Genomic DNA, 23,459 nt, shown 5'->3' with positions numbered 1-23,459 from the left:
TATTTCATCGCTGCGCAGAAAATAGTTTCAACAGCTGAGCTTTTATCATTTCCACCCACCAAGAACTGCCTGCTAAAATGCCCTTTCCAGTTTTCCTTTCTCTTCTGGTCTTTTTGATATTTTTGAAATGAACTGCAACTGACAAAATGGCTTGGGGTCATGAAAAAAAAAGTTGTTGGAAGAAATGTCCATCTGGGTTCAATTCCAAGTGGGGAGAAAGACACTGGAAACAATGGTGACTGTTTGGAAAGATGGTTTTAATGGTGGACAGGATCACAATGTTTGAGGTCCAGGGCAAAAAAGAGAAGAGATGTTGAGAATGTCTGGGTTTTATGCCCTCTCTGGGCTTTTGAATTTGAGCTTGTATTCTGATTGGTTATCAGACTCCCATGAGGCCATGCAGGGGTAACTTTCTGGTTGTATTTGTGAGTCCCAAGCTTGGTTGAGCCTTGCTGGGTGATTATGTAATGAAATGGCTTTGGGCCTTTCCTACTATGGCTCTACCTGAAGGAGGTAGATCTTTGTTATGTAGAATACACTGGCTCAGGTTTTAATGGCCCATTGACAAAGGTGGGGGGAGATGAGTTTCTGCCTCCCTTTTAGGGGAAATATTCTGCCCTTTTAATCTTTCCTAAAATATCTCATTTTTCTAGGAGAGGGCTGAGTGCTAACTTCCCATAATGTCATGAAATGGAGAAGATAATCAAGCAACGAATTAGTGGACACCTAGAAGTAAACAAAGTAATAGCCAAAAGACAACATGGGTTTGTCAAAAACAGATCATGCCAGACTAATCCTATTGCATTCTTTGACAAAGTGACAAAATTAGTGGACCAGAGGAATGCCGTGGATATAGTTTACTTGGACTTCAGTAAGGCATTTGATAAGGTAGACCATAACCTCCTACTAGATAAAGTAGAAGAATGTGGGTTAGACAGCATCACCATCAGATGGATTCGTAACTAGCTGACCAACCGCACTCAATGTGTAGTCCTCAATAGAACTGCATCTTCATGGAGGGAAGTATGCAGTGGAGTATCCCCAGGCTCTGTTTTAGGCCCAGTATTCTTCAACATCTTCATCAATGATTTGGATAAGGGAATAAATGGGAAACTCATCAAGTTTGCAGATGACACCAAGCTGGCAGGAATAGCCAACACTCCAGAAGACAGGCTTAAGATACAGAAGGATCTTGACAAACTTGAACATTGGGCGCTATCTAATAAAATGAAATTCAATGGTGAAAAGAATAAGGTTCTACATTTAGGCAAGAAAAACGAAATGCACAGGTACAGTATAGGTGGTACCTTGCTCAATAGTAGTAATTGTGAGAGGGACAATCATTTAAATATGAGCCAGCGGTGTGCAGCAGCTGCTAAAAAAGCCAACACAGTTCTAGGCTGCATAAACAGAGGGATAGAATCAAGATCATGTGAAGTGTTAATATCACTTTATAATGCCTTGATAAGGCCACACTTGAAATACTGCATTCAGTTTTGGTCGCCACGGTGTAGAAAAGATGTGGAGACTCTAGAAAGAGTGCAGAGAGGAGCAACAAAGATGATTGGGGACTGGAGACTAAAAAGAATGGTTGCAGGAATTGGGTATGTCTAGTTTAATGAAAAGAAGGACTAGGGGACACACGATAGCAGTGTTCCAATATCTCAGGGGTTGCCACAAAGAAGAGGGAGTCAAACAATTCTCCAAGGCACCTGAGGGTAGAACAAGAAGCAATGGGTGGAAACTAATCAAGGAGAGAAGCAACTTAGAACTGAGGAGAAATTTCCTGACAGTTAGAACAATTAATCAGAGAAACAGCTTGCCTCCAGAAGTTGTGAATACTCCAACACTGGAAGTTTTTAAGAAGTTGGATAGCCATTTGTCTGAAACGGTATAAAGTTTCCTGCCTAGGCAGGGGGTTAGACTAGAAGACCTCCAAGGTCCCTTCCAACTCTGCTATTGTATTGTATTATGAAATATTTGTTGTTTGTTAGGTTAAGGTACCACTTTTTGTTTTCGGTCAAAAAACAAAACAAAAAAACCCTAAGAGGCTGGTCCTCTGGAATGTGGACACATACTTGAGGCATTTGATCTGGATTCAATACAAGTCTGCTCATGTATTTCATCATTCTGAGTTTCTATTGACTGGGCCAGAGCACATAAACAATTTTCACAACAACAACGGAGGCACTGTGCTGTTATTCTAAAAGCACAAACATTACTTGCAAAAATACAAGTCTTCTCTTTCTGCATGGAAGACTTGTCTGAAATTGGATTTTCCACTGGCTGAAGAGCTTTGTGTATATGAAAACCTTGTACCAGAAGGTTTTTTTCCCTAATGTTTTGCTCCTTGTAGCTCTTGAAAGCAATAAACTTACAAGCTTCAAGATAGCAGTCTGAAAACTTTCCTTTTATCTGTACCCTCAAGTAATAGAATTCCTGCTATCAGAACATGGAATGTAGTCGGCGGAGAGCAAGTGCCTCTTTTGCAGGCGATAATCAGTCTCTGAACTCAAACAATGGAGAAGGTTAGGATGAGATCTGAGCTTTGCTGACTCTGGAGAGATATCAACAGATATCCTAAGCATCCTTGCTGGGAGCAACCCTCAGAGCTGAAAGCTTTAGAAGTCTGGTTTAGCTGATGGCTGATCTAAAAGTTAAAAAAAAGCTATAGAAAAGGCTACAGCCATGGCAGTTTATCAATCCATGGCATGTTTCAGTTAACAGAAAGAAGGCATCTCTCAGCTCTTGAATGGTACAAATATAGATGTGTGTTTTATTTTTTATGAACATAAAGACCTTCATTTTGGTTACAGATATTCAATGCCCTTTCAAGATACGTATTATAGCACACTCTATGGATAACAAGTATTTGTTATGCAGTGGTTAGAATATTCCCCCTTGCAAGGAAAGCAACAAGGCAAGACAAATGCATAGTGATAAAAAGTAAAAAGCAGATTTTTCTTTTAGTACTTTTATTGCTTGCAAATCTCATGATGGTTATCGTATGTAAGAGAACGATCTTATTTTCAGTTTCAGAAGAAAGCAGATAGATCTTTTAGAATTATTAAGAAGAACCAATGTTCATTCTTCCATTTAATATTAGTTTAAAGAAAAGTGGGAGCAGAAGAACCATTCCTTTCCTAAATGGTTAAGAATTTGATTAATTATTTAATACCAGGGTGGATAAAAATTGATGCTTTTTTAAAAAAATCATTTTTTTATTTTTATCAAATTTATTTTGATAAAATGCTTTTGGAATAAAAATCTATCTAAAGATAGTTTTCTATTTAAGATATATTAATAATTTAGTTTATTCAGCATGAAATGGAGCTTAGTTATGTAGCATGAGGCTGTATATTCTGCAATATTTACATTTTTGATCAACTCATTCAATGAATCCAACCTCTGCAAGCTGAGATAACTTGCACTGTATTGATGCATTCACACAGTTTCACAGTAACCATGAGATAAATCATAATATTAAACAGCACTTGTCATTTCAGATCTATTATGGCAGTGCCTGTTAGCAGGCATCCACTCACCTGCTGCCTGCCACGTCCTTAACCTTGTTGTATCATTGCCACATCACCAGCTGTCTCATTGAAGTGAATGGGACTGTTGGTGAGTCAACAGCGGGTCAGAGGGGGAGCCACTGTGGGACAGAGATGACAACTGCTCTTTTAAAATTATGATTTAAATCAAGTTGATTTAAATCAAGCCTTTTTACTAGTGATTTAAATGATTCAAATCGTGATTTAAATCATGATTTAAATCGTGATTCAAATCGTGATTTAAATCGTGATTCAAATCGTGATTCAAATCGTGATTCAAATCGTGATTTAAGTCAATTTGATTTAATCAAATCCACCCAGTTTGATACAAAAAGTGATGTTTTTCAATGTGAAAGTCAGACGTCCAGGGCAAAAGGGCAAGCATTTCCATCTATACTCTATATATCCTACATCCAAGTTTCTCACTTATATTTTTGAGGTGGCAGTTTCACTAAGAAGTCTTCTCCTTTGGAAATAACGTGATTCTCAATTACCAATTCTATCTTTCACCCAGCATGATTATGATGATCCTGAAGATCCTCATTCTAACATTAACTCTAATACTAGAAGAAATACTTCTTTAAATTATTTAAAAACTCTCACCTTCTTAGAATCTCCTGCAAAATCTTGAGCATTGCTAAAGGATCCTCTTGAGTAATCCAACCTTAAGATTCATCTCAAGAAGGGTATCACACAGATATGATAGGCCCTATTATGAGCCATGGTGGCGCAATGGTTAGAGTACAGTACTGCAGGTTACTTCTGATGATTGCCAGCTGCCTACATTTTGGCAAATAGAATCTCAACAGGCTTAAAGTTGACTCAGCCTTCCATGTTTCCGAGGTGGGTAAAACAAGGACCCATTTATTAAACATAAATCATATTTTATCTTAAGATTGTGGAAGTCTGCCATCAGAGTTTGAATCACTTGCTATCAAGATCTTCTGCTCAGCTCATGTCTGCTTAGCCTTACCTTTCCGTAGCAATGGGATGGATGGATCATCATGACTAATGTCATAGTGTTTATTACCATCTTCCAGTTCACTGTTCACAGTGTTGCCATTACCAACATTCATACTTTTGATAGTAAAGAATTTCTGCATCTTCATGTTGAATCTATAAGTATAAAGAGAAAAATGCTAAGGTTTCAAAGAACAGCTCATAGCTCCGGCTCTTTTCTCTTCTGTTTCTGTTGCTCACAACCATTGGGAGCAAGTTGGATTGTGAGACATGAGTTTATCAAGTGCCATCTAATTTGAGCATAACTGGCTGATGATTACATTATAATTAGGCCCTTCGTGATCTGGCCAAAATGCAGCCTTGCTAGACACTGCTGTCAATCCTGAATTTTCAATGGGCATAAGATTGTTTGTATCCTGGGGTGTTGTAACATTAATTCAGTCTGACACAGCTTTGAGCTGTTGGAGGATGGAGTTTTCAGTAACCACAGCAAAACTAACCAATGAGTCATGCACATTTCAAAGGCTTGTTAGCTGGAGGAGGAGACAAGTTGCCAAGCAATCAGCATCCTGGTTGGATATTGTAACTGGCTGTTTTGGAAACTTGAGAAAACTGAAACTTATATTGGGGTGAAAAGCCTGGGAACTTTAATACTGGTTTTTCACCAGTTAGTGCTAATATGATGGGTCCAAATAAATTTGTACTTTGAGAAATCGGAATGTCTCAGAGTTCAGTTTGTGATGGATGCATTAGTTGGAACCTGACACCTGCTAGTTTCAATGCATACATGGGTAGTCCTTGATTTACAACATTTCATCTGTTACAAAGGGACTTAGAAATGTGACCAAGGACCATTTTTCACAGTTACAAGCTCTCCAGCATCCCCACAATCATGTGATCAAAATCCAGATGCTTGGCAACTGATTCATATTTATGACGGCTGCAGTGTCCTGGGGTTGTGTGATCCTCTTTTGTGAACTTCTCACAAGCAAAGTCAATGGGGAATCCAGGTTCACTTAACATCCATGTTACAAATTGATCAGTTGAAGTGATTCACTTCATAAGCGTGGCAAGAAAAGTCGTAAAATAGAGCAAAACCCACTTAAACAAATTTCTCACTTAACAACATAAATTTTGGGCTCTCTTGTGGTCATAAGTTGAGGACTACCTGTATTAAAGTTATATTTATTTCTCTCCCACTAAGAGCAAATGTGCTTATATTTTCATTCGGATTATACAAGACATGGGAATATTACAGAAATCTATGAGCCAGGCAATGGGATTGTCATATTTAGGTTATATATAGAAACTAAAATGTTGCAACATGTTTCCGATAAGCCAAGTCAATGAGGGAAGCTAGATTTGCTTAATGAGTGCTTGCTTCACTTAATGTGGTGATATATTTACCATGACAAAAAAAAAAGATCATAAAATAGGGCATGGCTCACTTAAAAATTGCCTTGCTTAACAATGGAAGTGTTGATCCCAGTTGTGGTGGTAAGTCAAGGACTACCTATATTATGTTTTCAAAATCTATGTTGCTCTGATGGATATGCAGCAGAGGGAGGCCTGATTCACAAGTCCTTCAGAAGAGGCAATTATTATTGAACCCAATATAACTTTACAGTGTTACCTCTAACTCTGGTTGCATGATCCCAGTAACTCTGTATCACAGGAAAACAAAAAAAGGCTTTTGAACTATTTCTATGCCCCCTTCTGAAATGTTTTCTAATTTGGATATAATGATTTATGACACTGCTGTAAAATAATTATGTTGATTATTTCTATAGCAATCCAAATACAAATACAAAAGAAAAGCCTTTATTTCTCGCAAGGGTAGCTGATGAATAGCCAATATAAAAATTAATTCAAATTCTCCAAAGCCAAATCCATAAATGCAAGCATGCTTCATTTTGAATTAAAGCTTTCTTTGTGCAATCTTCCCCACCCCGCACCCCAATTACTTACCTTGGCTGCTTACAATGCTTTTTCAAATGGGCTATTTTGAATGTGAAGAAACAAGCAGAATATTTCTGATATACAGCCGCTTCCTTAGTTTCCTTGGAAAATTACCTCCCTTGGATGCATTCCATACTCTTTGCTCTTATAATGCAACATTGGACTTCAGTACCCATTACCTCAACCTCTACTGCCAAAGGCTGTGTTGGCTAGCGATAATGGAAGTGGCTACCAACACACTGGAGGGCACTAGGCAGTGAAAAGCTATCATAAAGACCGAATGTTCTCGTTCATCTTCAATTTCAATAGCCCAAATGTTGATCCCATAAGAATGAGCCTCAAGTTATTGCAGACAATATACATTTAAGCAGAACATCCACTACTAGTTGGGGAAATTAACAGCAACAAAGCAAGGAAAGTGAGCTATTCTGAGTTATCTAGCAAAGTACATTGCAAGCGCATATGCCTATTAGCCACACATATTTAAAGCGCAGAGGAGAAGTTAAGAGTACTTACTTCATGATAAGTATATAGAAGAAATACATAATGATGAGTATAAGGCTTTCCCACCTCAAATAAATAAAAGGAAGGAAATTAGTAGTATGGCTACTGCCATTTATAGTAGTGTTACATATTTTTGTGGAATATATAAGTAGAACTCTCATAAGCACTTTTCCCCCCACTTCTAGCACTTCATATATTAAACCAAAGAAGTTATTATATCAATCTGTTCTTTGCACTTCTTTCTACACTCCTTCCTGCAGCCAGTTGCAATTTGTTTTTCTCTTAATGCTTCATAGTGTTTGTAAATCCAATCAGTCCCTACCTTCTACCTGTGCAACCTGTCTCCCCCCCCACTACACAAAACTATTTCTATTCTGGAAACCACAAAGAACCACATCACCTAAAAATGCTTAGGGGCTATCTTTCCTTAGCTGGGAAATTGGCTGAGAGCCCGCAAAATGTGAAATAAATAAATCATTTGAAATAAAGGTTTGCTAACAACATAAAAGCCCCCACATTTTAGAAGGACACTAGATCCTTGAAAACTCTGCTGATAGTTTTCCATCACTGATGAGGGGAACGAAGCAAAGTGTGCCAGGAAACCATTAGAAATAGCTATGAGATTTCCAGATCCAAAAACCTCTTGCTTTACTGACACATCAATAAAACTGGTCCACAACTATTGGTCTCTACATGTAACAGGAAGAACAGAATAGCTCCCCATTTTTCTATCCTAATTACAGAAAGAATCCAAGTTGGAGGATGTGCTGGAAGTTTTACAAAAAAATTATTCCATCCAACCCCAAGGGCAGATTTTCTCTGCATGTCCAAGTTTACTTCCCTTAATCAAACAACATGAATAAATGAAAAAAAAAACACTTACCATACAATTTTCTCATCATATATAAACTAAAAAAGCGTGAAAAAGAAAGGGAAAAAATGAAATAATTATATAATTCAGATGAAAAGAAATGTGGCTACATTATAGAATACAGTGACATGTATTGATAGAAAGCTAAGCATAGAATGGTCTCCAGGCAGAATCAGATAGGAGTTTTATTCTCGGTTACTACTGATTTTTGGTCAGGGAATGTAATGAAGGCCACCCCCAGTGCTACATCAAAATACTGGTGCTTGGCAAAATATATAGTAGCATTTTTAGAGCAAGTCTAGCAAATGTGGGAACTTCCTGGTATATTAAGATTACTACTCCAAGACTTCCAAATGAAGAGAATTGGAGGTCAAGTTGGAAAGTTTATTGTAGACCGTGATTAAATTATATGGTGGACAGAGTTGCAAAGTCCAGGTTAAGAGGCCATGAATTAGAAAGCACTGAAGATGCTTGGAATGAAGTAATTCCTGTGAATAGAAGATCCTTAAAATAAAAAGCAGTATGCTTTTTTTTTGCATTTCTAACTGTACAGGACAAATACCTCACTGATCCAAAACTCAGTACAATATGTACTAAAAAAAATAGGTATCTAGTTTAATTTAGACTATAGGGAAGGTGGCATTTCTGCATCACATTTGGCTGTCAGTTGTCAAGATTTGGCCGCTTCAGGTGGCTCATTTGTGGAGAGTTAATGGATTTTTATCGCAAACAAAGCCAGCCCTAAAATAATTAAAAGCAATTGTTCATAATGCTAAAAGCAACTGTTAACATCCCTGGACATCTCTTGAAGTTCACTGCTGGTGTCTTTCCCAGGTGACATGATGACAGGGTTAAGCAGTCATTTAAATTTCCTAATAATCTCCTAATCATATTGCAGTTTAGGAATTGGAAACGATAGCAAAGCCTCTTCTAATATTGCTCCTGGTTGTTTGTCATCACTGTCAAATGGGACCATTGGGATTGAATGGGAATTTGCCTATGCAGAAATTTGAGTTAACTTCAAGTTGTCCTTGATAAACACATGAAAGAAGGCAGAAGATTCACTGCCCTTGCTCCATCAACTAATGGCATTTATTTATTTAATTGATATACATAGGCATCCATCTCAAGTAAATTATCATGGACAGCTACAACATTAAAATAACAAAAATATTTAAAAACATAAAACCAAGAGCAGCTGTAAACAATAAGAAGATGGTTATGTGTTTGAATGTATCTCTTAATTCTCAGCTAGCATGGTCATTCTAGGAAGTTGCCTTCTCACCTGAGGTACCAGGTTGTGGGAGACTGAAACATACACATGTAATATCTATTTATTTACTTTAAACATTTATGTAGTCACCCATCTTCTAACCAACTCTGGATGGTTCCCAAGATCCTTTGGGTGGGATTTTTTAAATGGGAAAATCCACCATATTTGTCTTTAAGGAGTCCTTCCCTAAGGAGGTCTATTGAGAACCAAAATATCAAGCTCAGCTATTTTCAAGAACATGGTGAAGAAAACTGACAAAACTTACCACAATAAGGACTATTACAGACAGAGTGTAGTAGGCAGAATCCCTGCACACAGACCACCAAGTTAGACGGACTACCTAGAAAAAGTATACAATTATTCCATATAGCAAACTCTATCTAGGATGCTTGGAATCCAATGCTTGGATTTTAGATTTTGTCACAGATTATGAAACCAAGCAGTGCTGATGAAATTAAGTCCATATAGGCATTCACATCTCACTACAATCTTATCATTTACCAGTTAGCATTGCTATTAATTAAAAGTTATCCCTTTAAGGAAGGAGAACATTTATATCTGAAACTGCATTTTTCTACACAATCTTGTTCTATCTTAATTTCTAGTTTTACATTATCAAGATCATGCAGTGTAGCCAGCCTACAAATCAAATAAATAACTTAATCAATCAGCCAGAGAGAACGAAAATGTAAGTACGCCGTTGACTGAGAAATAAATGTGTCAGTCTCTGTTGGAAAAAAAAATGTGGCATCTTAACAAATGAGATATTTGTTGTAGTGTAGGATTTGTGGTTTGTAGCCCATATACATAAATGAGAAAGTTCATGCCATTCTCAATTATGAATATATAGAGACATTTATGCTTATGTGTGGGAATGGGTATTAAACGCTAGTGCTCTGTATTATCATCCAACAATGAACAACCAATTTAATTACAATTACCATTAACAGGATTTTTTCTACCTTAACACTCAGATAACCTCACGAGCATCTGATTATAGACTCTCCCAAAGTATCACACACAAAAAATTGACTTTCAGGTGACACAAGGCCTTTCTTTGTTCATCAATCACTCTAACCCTAACCCCTAATCCCAACCCAAGAGAAACAAGAATATTATATCATAAATATTTTTCTTGGCTATTTACACATTCTGCTAAGCTACAGTGATTTTTGCCTGGTTTTCCTTAACACAATGTGTGAACACAGTATGCTCAATAAACCACAGTTAATCATGGTTTAGAATAACATGCATTTCCAAATAATTACTGGGGTGAAGGAGCAAATAAAATAGCTAAGCTTATATAATAAATCTTAACTTCCAGAAGAGATTCTTTTAGGATTATTATCTACTTAAAAGCTCCAACAGAGAAAAATATGTTTACAGAACAAGCAATACTCCAAAGACATCAGAAAATAGTGATCATTCAAAACCTCTTCCCATCGAAAAGAATGCAGTTGCACAGAAAACAGGAAATTTAGACCTTTTAAACAGGAAAAGAATTGCTCCAAACGGATATAAGAAAAGTTCCCAACAAGATCTTCATTCCAGTGAATCAAACAAATTGCATAACTATTCTGTGGCATGTTGCTTAAAGAGTACATTTAATTGTTACTTAAGTAGCAGTTACTCAATTTTCAATGGGATTACAATGAGAGGACAGAAACAACTTTGCTTAAAGTCTTCAATTTAAAAGTCCATCTCCTGAAAGAACAAAGCTAAAAGTACTACCGATGAGGTAAACCACTTTACACATCATTTAGAAACAGAAAATTAAGAAAATCAATGATTGTAGTGATTTTTCATATGGAAGTAGAGTAATAAATGAAGCAGACACAATCCTGCTAAAGTGAAGCCCTTTAATAAACTCTGGTAAGAATAATTTCAATCAATCTGTTTATTATTTTTTTTAAAAAGAGAACAAAGGCTAGATAGGGTACTAGTCAACCACAATAAAAATGCACATAAATCTATTGAAATGTAAATAACAGAACAAAGAACAAATTCAAATTTACGAATAAATGAATAAATGGTTACCAAAACTTTGTTAAAATGATTTCTTTGTTTAACAAACACTTGAACAAAGTTTGACAGCCTCCACTGAGACTAGAATTAATATTTATCTACAATTCTTTATCAAATAAGGGCAGTAAAACTTTGACTAGTTTAGTCCTGTTGTTTATTACCGGAAACATTTACATTTTCCATGAAGGAAAAAAAAATATTTGGAACCTAATTTAGAGATTAAACATGAGTCTGCTTTAGCTCTACAATGTTCATAAAGGTCGGGCGGACAGAGCAAAGGACTTTTATTTATTTATTTACTTGCATGCTTGTTTACTTATTTACTAGGGTTTATATGGCACTGTAATCCATGGAGACTCAGAGAAGCTTACAAAACACTCTCTAGTAGGAGGATTAAAAACAGTACATCAAAATAACAAACAGAAAAAGACGAGGCAACAGATTACAGTGCAGTAAACAGTATCCGAAAGGAATAAGCAAACGATAAGAAAAGGGACTCCCTTCCTATTGTAGTTCCCACCCCAAACTTTTAGGAATAGCCAGATCTTAAACTGGGGTTTTCAGAATGCAGAATTAAAAAGGAAGAAGCTGGTCTAATCTCAAGAGGAGGGCAGATGAAAAGGCTCATCTGGGAACTGTGTGTTTGTGTGAAAGCCTTTCCAGCCAAGGCTGCTACCTGCTCCTTCAGAAAGAGTGAGAGTCCAGAAAGGCCCACAGATTACCAGCCAGTTTTGAGTGGGATAATACAATCCTATCCCGAACCAAAGAATTACTTTTCTGGGATTAAATTTGAGCCCGTTTTGCGGTTGTTCTTTCATCCTTCCATAAGAAGGATAATTCAGGTCATTTTAAAGAGGGTTGATAAATGACAATCTGAGGATGCAGTCAAAGTGGAGACAATATTGGCCTTTGGTCAGTCTTATCACTACAGCGTACGCTCAGATCTCAGCTGTTATGCATGCCTGACCACACTTTTTTTTGGTCTTATTTCAAGTTAGTGGGATTCTATTCTATTCTCTTTGATCACGTTATTTCCCATAGTACCTCGGTAAATTCCCTGCAATCTATGATCTGGGGGATGTTGCTTGGGTACACTCCTATCTAAGGCTGCTATCACCTCTGTATTCCACTTGGCAACTAAGGCCTTAGGAAAACTGCCCACCAAGATCTCGGGAAATTCCCCAAAGTTCTCTGGAAATTATCAGAAACTGACAAGTTACTAGTTCCATTCTCCCTCAAAATTGATGACCCCAAAAAGCAGTCAAGCAGTCATCTGACCATAACAACAGCCAGACATTAACTATCAGATCATGTTGTGTCTGCTCAAAGACAAGAACTAGAGCTGATGTATGGCCTCCCACATGGGTTAGCCAGAGGTGTCAAACTCGATTTCATTAGGGGCCGCATCAGGGTTGTGTTTGACCTCAGGGGCTGGGGGTGTGTGGCCAGCTTGACATCACTCATGTTGGGGACGTCTGTGGTGGCCCGAGTTCTCTGCCAGCGAAACGGGCTCCCAAGCTCTGTTTTCAGCTGTGATGGTCTCCTGCTGCCCTCTGCCAGGGAAAATGGAGCTCGGGGGGAGGGGGGGTGTCATTCCCTCCCTGAGCTGTTTTCTCTGGCAGAGGGTAGCAAGAGGCTGTTGTGACCAAAATACAGCTCTGTTTTCTCTGGCAGAGTTACTGCAGGCCGGTTCTTTGCTGTTTCTAGAGCAGCTCCGAGGGCCAAATCTAAGCACTATGTGGACTGGATCTGGCCCCCACCAGGCTTTGAATTTGACAGCCCTGGGTTAGACCATGATGACTTAGGTTAGTAGGTAGAGTGGCCCCGAACCATGACCCGAAAATTGCGCGCATGACAATAGCGCCCGATGAAACCGCAGTGAGAGAACTACGACATCATAAACGCGCCCACAACAACACGCCAACAAAACCGCACCCACAAAAGCGCGATTTAAGTTAAGGTAAGGGTTAGGGTTAGGGTTATTAGGTTGTTATTAGTTGTTTGTTGAAGGCGCGCTTTTGTTGGTGTGCTGTTGTCAGCGTGCTTCTGCGCGCATTCGTCAGCGCAATTTCGACCTTGCGGTTTTCTTGCCGCGGTTTCATTGGCACGCTTTTGTCGAGTGCGCATTTGTCGGTGAAACGCCCCGAACTCCCAGTCTTCTCAGGGAGGGCAAGAAGATTCAGAATCACAAAACTATAATGAAATATTCTAGTTCATTTGGACTTCATGTATTGAACAGCTGTTTGCTAGGTAGGAGAAAAAAGTTTTACCTGCTTTTTTTTTAAAAAACCAAGACGCATGCATTATTTCATGCTGATTGGAAATTCTGAGGTTTTAAACCCAACATATCTACAGAGCACCTGGTCAGAAAAGTTACTCTAACTCTCTTATTTATGAAAAGAGAAGACCAACCTACACGCATGATGCTAAAATAGGTCATTTCTTTTTGCATGGATATTTTAAAAACATAAAAAACTTGTTAGAGCCATCGTTATTCATTTAATTTGTATCCCAAAGATGCTAGGCAATTAATGCCGTTCAAGATCAGAACAATCACTTGCCGAAAATATTTAAAACATTTTCCTTCCTCATTTCAATTGCCATTTGGCATGGGAGGATGGGAGATTATGATCACAACTATGGTTGAATAGGAAAAAGTCCTTAGTTGTTTTGCAACAGACAGGAAAGTATTTTTCTTTATTCATTTGCTGTACTCTAACGCCAATGTAAACTGTAAAGATTCCCACAGTTTACCTCATTAAAAATACATATTTTAAAAGAATAATATTTTCTAAAGCATAGTAAAATAATTGTCAATTTAAAAAACATAGTGATTCATCTGATAAATTTCCTTTATAGAAATATGCTTTCTTATCATTATTCAGTTAACATTATTACGTTCATTTCTGTTGTTCAATAAAGTGCACATCTACACACAGAATCCCAACTGCCACAGTTCTCTAATAAGTCATTGAGGTTACTATTCTTCAGCTTTAAGTTTGTTTAATGTACAACACTTAAAAAAGTGGAACTGTGCAAAGAAGTGATCCCTTTAATGTGGGTTCCAGCCAACCACAATGTTTGGCTGCACTGTATTCGAGGAAGGAAAATAGAATTTTCTCAGAATAATATTTATATTAACACATGTCATGATTTATCTGTATATATTATAAAACTATTTCAAGTTGATTCATTTGCATAAAAACTAAGCCTGAAGTAGAATCAATGGATGTTCACAATATCATATATATAGAACATACGATGTTTGTAAGTAAAATAATCATGTTCAAGTACTTTCTTTTCTATATACTGTCTTCCCCTATATAATGGAAAAATGAATGAATTAATGAATATACTCTACTAACCTGCCCAGCAAAGATTCCACAGACACCAATAATGCAGAGGATATTGAAAACGGCTGAACCAACAATGGTTCCAACTCCTACATCACCATGAGTAATAAACACACCTGGTTGAATAGACAAAAAGAGAAAAAGTAGTGAGACCTTTAGTTTTCACTTGGATTAGAAGAATTTGGAAATATATTACTCATGTCTCATGTCCAACATGACAGTGCAGTCAATTCTGTAAGAAAGGAGTGACCTCTCCTTCCCAAGGTAGACATTTGTCAAGAATCTTTAATGGAGAATCCAACACTGAACTGGTTGGTAAGAGTGAACTTGAGGCCTAAATGGCGTAACTCTACAATTCCCTGAGAAAATAACCTACTAGACTGAAAAAATGAAGGGAGCATTTGTATACTATGGAAGTGACTTGCAATCTCACAGGTCTTCCCAAGAAGTCTGCATGTCTATCAGGCCTGCAGATGTGGTGTGCTCTTTCCAGCTGTTTGTTAGAGAGAAAGCTTTTTAAAACTTAATTGAACATCGGAGAAGAGTAAAGTGACCAGACGTCCCGATTTCAGCGTGACAATCACGCTTTATAACAATTTTTCCCGTTTCCCGCCGCGTTTTTAAAAAGTCCCGATCATTTTCTGGCTTCATGTTGAAAGCCCAGTGGATTTGCTTAAGAAATCCTAACTGGGACAAGACAAAAGACACCCTGTCTAAATTCCCCCCCCCCTCTCTCTGTCTCAGTACTTTCATTGAAGATATTAAAACGTTAAAGCAACAAAACGGACCTCCCCCCCTGCTTTTTTCCTAATTTTATAAGAAAAAAATGATCTAGTACCATAGAGCTGCAGGAAATGGCTAGAGAGGTTACTTCCTGGATTTTCCGGAGTGGAGGGGCATGGAGGTTGGAGGACTGCTCCGAAAAATGGTGGCATTTTTCCCTGACTAATTTCACCATTTCAATTTGCTCAGTTCTTTGTATTAACATCTACTTCATTCTGGGTTTACTTGGAGTGCAAGCCTGCTCGTAAGTGGGTTTTTTTCTTTTATTTTTTAATGTATTTTAAAATAATATTTTATTTATTGTGCATAGAATTTATTAAAATAGTTTTATTCTGTGTGGATTTAAGTTAAGAACTCCCTGTTATTAAGCTTTCCTCAATTAATCTCTGAGTAGATTCCCACCAAGTTCAAGATCCCAAGGGCACATCTTGGAAGCTACACCTTTGCTTAGTTTATAGATGATGCCTTTCCTTAAATATGAAAATAAATACATTTATTGTTCAAATGTGTACATCTCAATAGAAATGACTCTCAGGGGTGACAACGATCCACTAAAATAATAATATAAAACAGTAATTACAAAAACAGGAGCAACTGTTATGAAAATTATTATTAAAAAAAAGAATAAAAATGGAGTTATTAAGTATATTAATTGCAGCAACCACAATACAATACCTCGGTCCTTCTTTTCATTAAACTAGACATACCCAATTCCAAGGAATTAAAAGACGCTTGCTCCTGGGGAGGAAAGCTATGGCAAATCTAGACAGCATCCTAAAAAGCAAGGTGACCAGATTTTCAGTAAAGAGGGACACCTTTGATTGGGGGTGGGGGCTTGATTAAAAATTTTATATGGAGCAACAAAAATTTTCATACAACGCAAAAATAGTATTGTAATATTTTTTTTAGTTCAACATAACTACAATTTACAAATATAAATTGTAACTGTTGCCAAACATCAAAATTTTGATCACATGACCATGAAGATGCTGCAACGGTCGCTAAGTGTGAAAATGGTCGCTAAGTGTGAAAAATGGTCATCAGTCACTTTTTTCAATGCCATTGTAACTTTGGTCATTTGTATAGAAACTTTCTTGCCACAGTTCTTAAGTGAATAACTGCAGCTGGTATTTTGTATTTTGGATAGAATCTTTTTAAAAATAGTCTAAGACAATTTAAAAAAAGATTCTATCCAAAATACAAAATACCAGCTGCAGTTATTCACTTAAGAACTGTGGCAAGAAAGGTGATATAATGGGCTTAGTGACCAAAGTTACAATGGCATTGAAAAAAGTGACTGATGACCATTTTTCACACTTAGCGACCATTTTTACACTTAGCGACCGTTGCTGATCAAAATTTTGATGTTTGGCAACAGTTACAATTTATATTTGTAAATTGTAGTTATGTTGAAATAAAAAAATATTACAATACTATTTTTGCGTTGTATGAAAATTTTTGTTGCTCGGTATAAATTTTTTAATCAAGCCCCCCCTCCCCCCCCCCGTCAAAGGTGTCCCTCTTTACCAATCTGAAAATCTGGTCACCTTAGAGAAGAGTGACATAACCACTCAGGATCATACAGGTAGTCTTCAACTTACGACCACAATTGAGCCCAAAATTTCTGTTGTTAAGTGAGACATTTGTTAAGTAAGTTTTGCCCCATTTTACAACCTTTCTTGCCACAGTTGTTAAGTGAATCACCGCAGTTGATAAGTTAGTAACATGGTTGTTATGTGAATCTGCCTTCCCCATTGATTTTGCTTGTGAGAAGAGTGCAAAAAGTGATCACATGATCACCTTTTACACCCTTGGGATACAGCTACAGTCATAAGTATGAACCAGTTACCAAGCATCTTAATTTTGATCACACGATCATGGGGATGCTACAAAGATCGTAAGTGTGAAAAATGGTCATAAGTCACTTTTTTTCAGTGCCGTTCAGTGCTGTTGTAACTTTGAACAGTCACTAAATGAACTGTTGTAAGTCAAAGATTACCTGTACAATCCCAAACTTCTAGATTAGGTAGATGGAAGGTGTATGGAATTGCACCTTCCCACATCTTCCTCCCTTTCCTCTGCCCCAATTATTTTTTGGTTCCATTAGGACCAGGAGGAAACTGTTGCTAAGCAAAACTGCTTCACCAGGACAAGGATGAAATAGAGGGATTTTTGTGCATACAAGTATATGCTTGCACACAAAAGTGGTTTGCCTGGCTTCACTTGCGTTAGAATTTTGTTTATGACTGATATCTGTTAGATCAATGACCCCCAACCTTTTGGGCACCAGGGACTGATTCTGTGAAGAGAAGTATTTCTGTGGACTGTGGGGAGGGATTTCTGTGCTGTTTGCATCTTGTGGATGGGGCTTCGCTTGTTTGTGTGGCCCGGTTTCTAGCATGCCATGGCCCGGTGCCAGTCCACAGACTGGGGGTTCGGGATTCCTGTGTTAGATAATGACTCCATCAAGATTACACTAACAGCAGAAAACCTTTTCAGGTGGCTTGGGCTTTACTGCTATTTATACTGTAGGATGGGGAAGGAAGACAAATGAATATATGAACTATGGAGACCAGATGGGCTGTGCAAGGATATCTACAATAACAAGCAAATGTATACTTGGTGGAAAGATACACAAGTCTATTATTATAATTATAACATGACAGACAGGACAATTATTTATAGGCATAATCACATTAACTGCATTTAATGTTAATTTGGCAGATATAAAGTCAAATATAATTATTTTCCTGATGTCATCCACACCCTGGTAAACCAGGACCAGGTAAGGTTTAGTGGAAATGGAAGACTCCTAACAATATCCAAAATAGCCACTGGTACAGTTATTCTAAAAATCGCAGAAAATCAACTGTAGAGTAGCTGTTTTTATGATCTGCCTATGGGAAGAATTTGCATATCTTGTATATTCACTTACCTATGACTGATGCAAATAACTCGGGGGTTGAACTTCCAGCCGCCATGAATGTGGCTCCTGCAACATCTTCACTCAGGTGTAGTTTCTGGGGGAAAATAAAGAGAAGAATTCAACTTTTCATTAGCTGTAGCCCAGTTCAAAGAATCTATACAACTGATGAAGAAGGGGAAGCGAAGCCAAATATTTTGTTTGAGATTTAAAAGTCTGAGGAGATATATTCATCCTCCATCCCTCTCTCTCTCTCTCTCTCTCTCTCTCTCTCTCTCTCTCTCTCTCTCTCCCTCCCTCCCCCCCTCCCCCTCTTTTTGGTGGTGGAACGTTTCAACTCTCAGAAGTAATCATTTTATTTTATTTTTTCCCCTTTTTATTAATATAAATAGATAATAAATAGAAATAGAAAGAGCAACATGTTCAAAATCCATATAGCTAGTGTATTGTCTGGTTGCAATCCTTTTGACTAATATTCATCACAGTAATAACAATAGTGTTCTCTAATACTAATTTCATAATAGCAGTGTTTTTCCCTCATAATATTAATACACATTAATTATTACTAATTGGAATTAATCAAAATTAATAAGTTACAGCAATCAATCCTAATAATAAAATTAATCTTTCTCTTGTACCTTTAGAAGTTCTAACTCCTGTTTCTCTTATTTTACCATCTATAAAACATATCCCATACATCAAAATATTCAGTGTCTTCCTTTTCTTTAATTTCAAATGTTAATTTATTCATTTCTGCACATTCTAAAATTTTTGTTATTATCTTTTCCTCTGTGGGGATCTCCTTGCCCTTCCAATGTTGTGCAAACACAATTCTGGACACATGTATTATTAACTCTGCATTCCTTTTACTGTATTTGTCTGATATGATGCCCAACAGAAATATTCCTGGTTTTAAATCTATATATTCCTTTAGCATTTTTTCTAGCCAGGTGTGTATTTTAGTCCAGTATTATTATTATTATTTTGCTTTCGGACATGTCCACCACATGTGGTAATATACAAGTCCCGTCTAAGGAGATTCTCAATCTTTGTTTGAGATTGAGTTGTTTAGAGATTTAAACATCTTTCAGAATAGAATTCAACAAATAGGAGCAAGCTATCTATAGGGCAACATGTTAACAATCTGAGGGCTTATTTGGTCAGCCTGCATCCCTTCAAGGTGTCTCTCTTAGCACATCACAAGCTGATTTAGAAATACGAAAATTATTTTCACATACCTCACAAATTTTTTCTAAAGATGGAACAAAGAAATCATCACATACAAGAGCCAGGGCATAGAACATATACAGAGCCTGTAGAAAAAAACACACAGCAGATATATTCATTAAAATATTACAAAATAAACTAAATACAAGTAATATAGGCACAAGAAAATACTGGCAGCCTCATACAGTCTTTTGCATCCTATTGTATTTTTAAACTACAAAATGTTCAGCCTAGACATTCTTTGGAAGCAGCCCCATCTCCAATGTTAAGTGGCTAAATGGAATTCAAAATTAAGCTGCGTTTTGTTATTATACTGTACTGCTTTTCAAGTCACAAAGGTTTCTCAAGATTATTATTTTTTTGAGAAAAAAAGAGCAAAGGTGAATTGCCAGAAATATAAACCAAAATCTTTAAGGAGCAACAATAAAATAGAGCAAATGTTAAAAACTTTAAGCAGATGGTAAGGGCCACTTGCAGGCAATATTTTGATGTCCAGAGGCCACAGATGTGAAGGAAGGTTGAATCATAGCAATTAAATGAGGAAATAACTTTTGTTGGATGAATTTGCCCTGAACAAATCTTGGTGATTTCTATCTCTCTCTGTTAACCTAATGGATCCAGCCGGCAAAAAACAAAATTCAGAGGAGTAACAAATTATATGAGTTGATCTTGGAAACACATTAGTGGATTTGCACCAATTGGAGGTTGTGAATTGTCTTCTAATTTATTTAAATATATTAGATTCATATATATTATGCATACATAAGTGAGTTGCCTATCTTCAGAACATTTTTATTTCTATCCTACTCTTCCTGCAATAACCTTAGGATATTTTGCTTTTCTCTTAAAGAATCTAATATCATTCCCGTTAAGCCTAACCTTTGCCTGAATAAAATGTATGTTTCCTAAGCCTTCTGGAAGAGATGGATATGGTCCCCCCTGTCCCATTCATGTTGGAGGCACCATCTGGGTTGAAAAGATTAGTGACATCACCATTGCCCGGGATGCATCCATGGGGGCTCCTTCCATATCACCATCAAGGAGCTGCAGCAAATGACTGGAGGGTCATCCCAACGCGCAGCAGCACTCGGGTCTTGAACATGGGCTTGGCAGCCTCCAACTCAATATCCTAACCATATGAGCCACCACGCTCAATGTAAATAAGTAATTGAGGAGTATATTTTGAACATGTTTCAGATGTCCTAGGAATACTTACACCAAGAATATGAAGCAATATTGCTCCTTGCTGCCTTTCTTTGTTTTTGAAAAAATCCTGAGGAAATTCATGAATCGCTGAAATAGAAAAAAAAATTGTATTGAAACTGTTTAAAAAACTTTAGAAGCCAGAAAATGTTTGGGATAGCTGCACGTTGCTTCTCTGGAAGAGAAATAATATAGCTGAAATATAAATAAACCACAAATGCAATTAACTGTACCACAGGAGAGATTATAGCTTCAGTGCAAGAAAATGTTTGGTCTAGTGCAGTGGTTCCCAAACCTGGCAACTTTAAGACTTGTGGACTTCAAAATGGTTCAAGTTTGGGAACCATTGGTCTAGTGCAGTGAGGGCAAACCTTTTTTGGCACCGAGTGTCCAAACTAGAACACATGTGTGTGCGTGCACATGTGTGCACCTGAGCACCAGAAACCCAAAGATCAGCTGGCCGGTGCCCGCATGCACACTGGCCAGCTGGTCTTCAGGTTTTCGGTGCTATGGTGCATGCAAAGACCAGCTGGCGACAGTCCACATGCCCACAGAGAGGGCTCTGTGTGCCACCTCTGGCACATGTGCCATAGATTCGTCATCACGGGTCTGGTGGTAAAGGCACAGGCTAGAAACCAGGGGACTGTGTGTTCTAGCCCTGCCTTAGCCATGAAAACCAGCTGGGTGTCTTTGGGCAGTTACTCTCTCTCTCTCTCAGCCCAATTCACCTCACAGTGTTGTGTAGAAAATAGGAGGAGGCAGATGTATTGGATACGTTCAACGCCTTGAGTTATTTGCAAAAATAACAAAGGTGGGATACAAATAAAATAAGGAAATATAAACAATCTTTACACAACGTATTTCCTTCCAATTTGTGGACTAGTGCTAGCAACATTTGTCCGTCTTCAGGTCTAAATTAAAAGTCAACTTTCTCTACCTGCAGCTGCATATGGCAGCAGTTTGAAGCCTCCCACAAAGCATAGAAATCTGTGATTACTACTGGTTTTGTCTCCTAGATTTCTGAGTGGTTGCAAAGAAAAGTTATTGCTCTAAGATTTGCTTGTATTTTATGAGGACATTTTAGTTCCACTGAAGTGAATCGCAGACACTGAGAGCTTTTAGCACAAATTCTTTTGCTTATCTCCCAGCATAGCAGGTATTACTGTGCACTATCCAAACAGTATGACTTCCCCACCATCTCTGCAGGTGCTCAACTATGATGGAGCTGTATTTCAGCAAGATGTGGAAGCCACAGATGTTCCCATCTTCTGCTTTATGTCACAGTTGCAAATCAGGACTTCTCCCCCGCCCAAACCACTTTGTATGCTTCTTCTTTCTTTCCTCTGGAATTATTTACTTTTCCTTAACACTGGTAGACATTTTAGTGTTAATAAACCTGGGGAACTATCTTGAAATTGGGGATTCTTCATCTTGTAATAAGGCTTTCAAATCAGAGGTGGTATTCCACTGGTTCGGACCGATTCGCCTGAACCAGTAGCGGAAATTGCGGTTGGCCCTGTCCACTCATGCATGGTTCTATAGCATCCCATTTAGTCCATTTTTCCACAAAAGCGCATGTGCGGAAGGCTGTGCACATGCACATGCTCATATTTGTGAACTGATAGGGAAGGTAGGTGTATATCACCCTGTTTCAAATGTATCTCAAGAAGCATTTATGCTCCTCATTTGATTTATGATAAGACCTGAAGCTTTCTTGATGCATCAACATGTAGAATATACGGAAGATGAATGAGAAACATGCTGTAATCCCTTCCTTATCAACATTCCCTAAATTAACTGAAGATCCATAAGGAGGGTGTGGCTGTATGCAGATGACCAAGGCAATGATCCTCCAAGAATGCAGACTCCATGCACTAAATAAAAGTCCCTCCATGGTGTCTATGGAGTGTCTCAGTCATCCAGGTCATGGTTGGCTCAAACATGCTTTTTCAAAAGGCAACTAGACTATGATTTTCCTTTGAGGAGGAGGAAGATGTTTTGCCTCTTCATCAGGAGGTGTGGTGGTGCAGTGGTTAGAATGCAGTATTGCAAGCTAATTCTGCTGACTGCCAATTTCCAGCAGTTCAATTTTCCTTGGTTCATGTTTGATTCAGCTTTCCCTTCTTCTGAGGTTGATAAAATGAGGATCCCTATTGGGGGCAATATGTTGACTCTGTAAATCGCTTAGAGAGGGCTGTAAAGCACTATGAAGCAGTATATAAGTCTAAGTGCTAGTGCTGTAAAAACTGATGAAGCTTCTTGGATGAGAAGCGAAACATATTCTTCCTCCTCAAGGGAAAAACATAGCCTAGTTGCCTTTTGAAAAAGCACCTTTGACATAGCCTTCCATGGCCTTTTGGTGGCGAGAGAAGAACCTGTAAAGAGCTTGTTTGCATACCTGCACATTTGGAAGAAGGGAAGAAATCTTCCTTTTCAGGGATAGAACTGCAAAAACAAGACTTATCTTGTTAACAACCACTTTTAAAACTGCCAACTGCTAACCAATGTTTCTAAAACGTTCAGGGTTAGTCTCTAGGATTTCTGGAATCCTAACCAAAAGGTACTAAATAAAGTCATGCTAATGATGCCAACTACATTAAAGAACTGAATAATGTATAATGTAGTCTGGAGCATTGCTGATAAACCACTCCAAAATTCAATAAGGCAATAGGGAACAGCACATAAAATGTTATTTAAATATAAATCTGACTTTCCCCTGTTGCATTTTTTATGCTCATTGGCCAAATGCCAACTCTTCGAAAACCTTAAAAGCAAAGCTAAGTTTTTACAAGTCAATTTTATTCAATACAGTTTTTCAACTGCT

At 37.7% G+C, this 23,459-nt stretch overlaps 1 protein-coding gene across 1 annotated transcript in view; it reads right to left on the bottom strand.

Moving 5' to 3' along the window:
• SLC24A4 (solute carrier family 24 member 4) overlaps window positions 1-23,459 on the bottom strand; it is a 128,794-nt gene that overhangs the window by 20,845 nt on the left and 84,490 nt on the right. Inside the window, 8 exon segments of the mRNA XM_032235793.1 lie at window positions 4,528-4,670; window positions 6,990-7,043; window positions 7,861-7,886; window positions 9,387-9,461; window positions 14,512-14,615; window positions 18,218-18,302; window positions 19,444-19,518; window positions 20,649-20,725. Coding sequence (XP_032091684.1) covers window positions 4,528-4,670; window positions 6,990-7,043; window positions 7,861-7,886; window positions 9,387-9,461; window positions 14,512-14,615; window positions 18,218-18,302; window positions 19,444-19,518; window positions 20,649-20,725 — 639 coding nt within the window.

The sequence above is a fragment of the Thamnophis elegans genome, chromosome 1 (genome assembly GCF_009769535.1).
Source record: "Thamnophis elegans isolate rThaEle1 chromosome 1, rThaEle1.pri, whole genome shotgun sequence".
Classification (NCBI taxonomy): Eukaryota; Metazoa; Chordata; class Lepidosauria; order Squamata; family Colubridae; genus Thamnophis; species Thamnophis elegans.
This window is presented reverse-complemented; position numbering and strand designations above follow the sequence as displayed.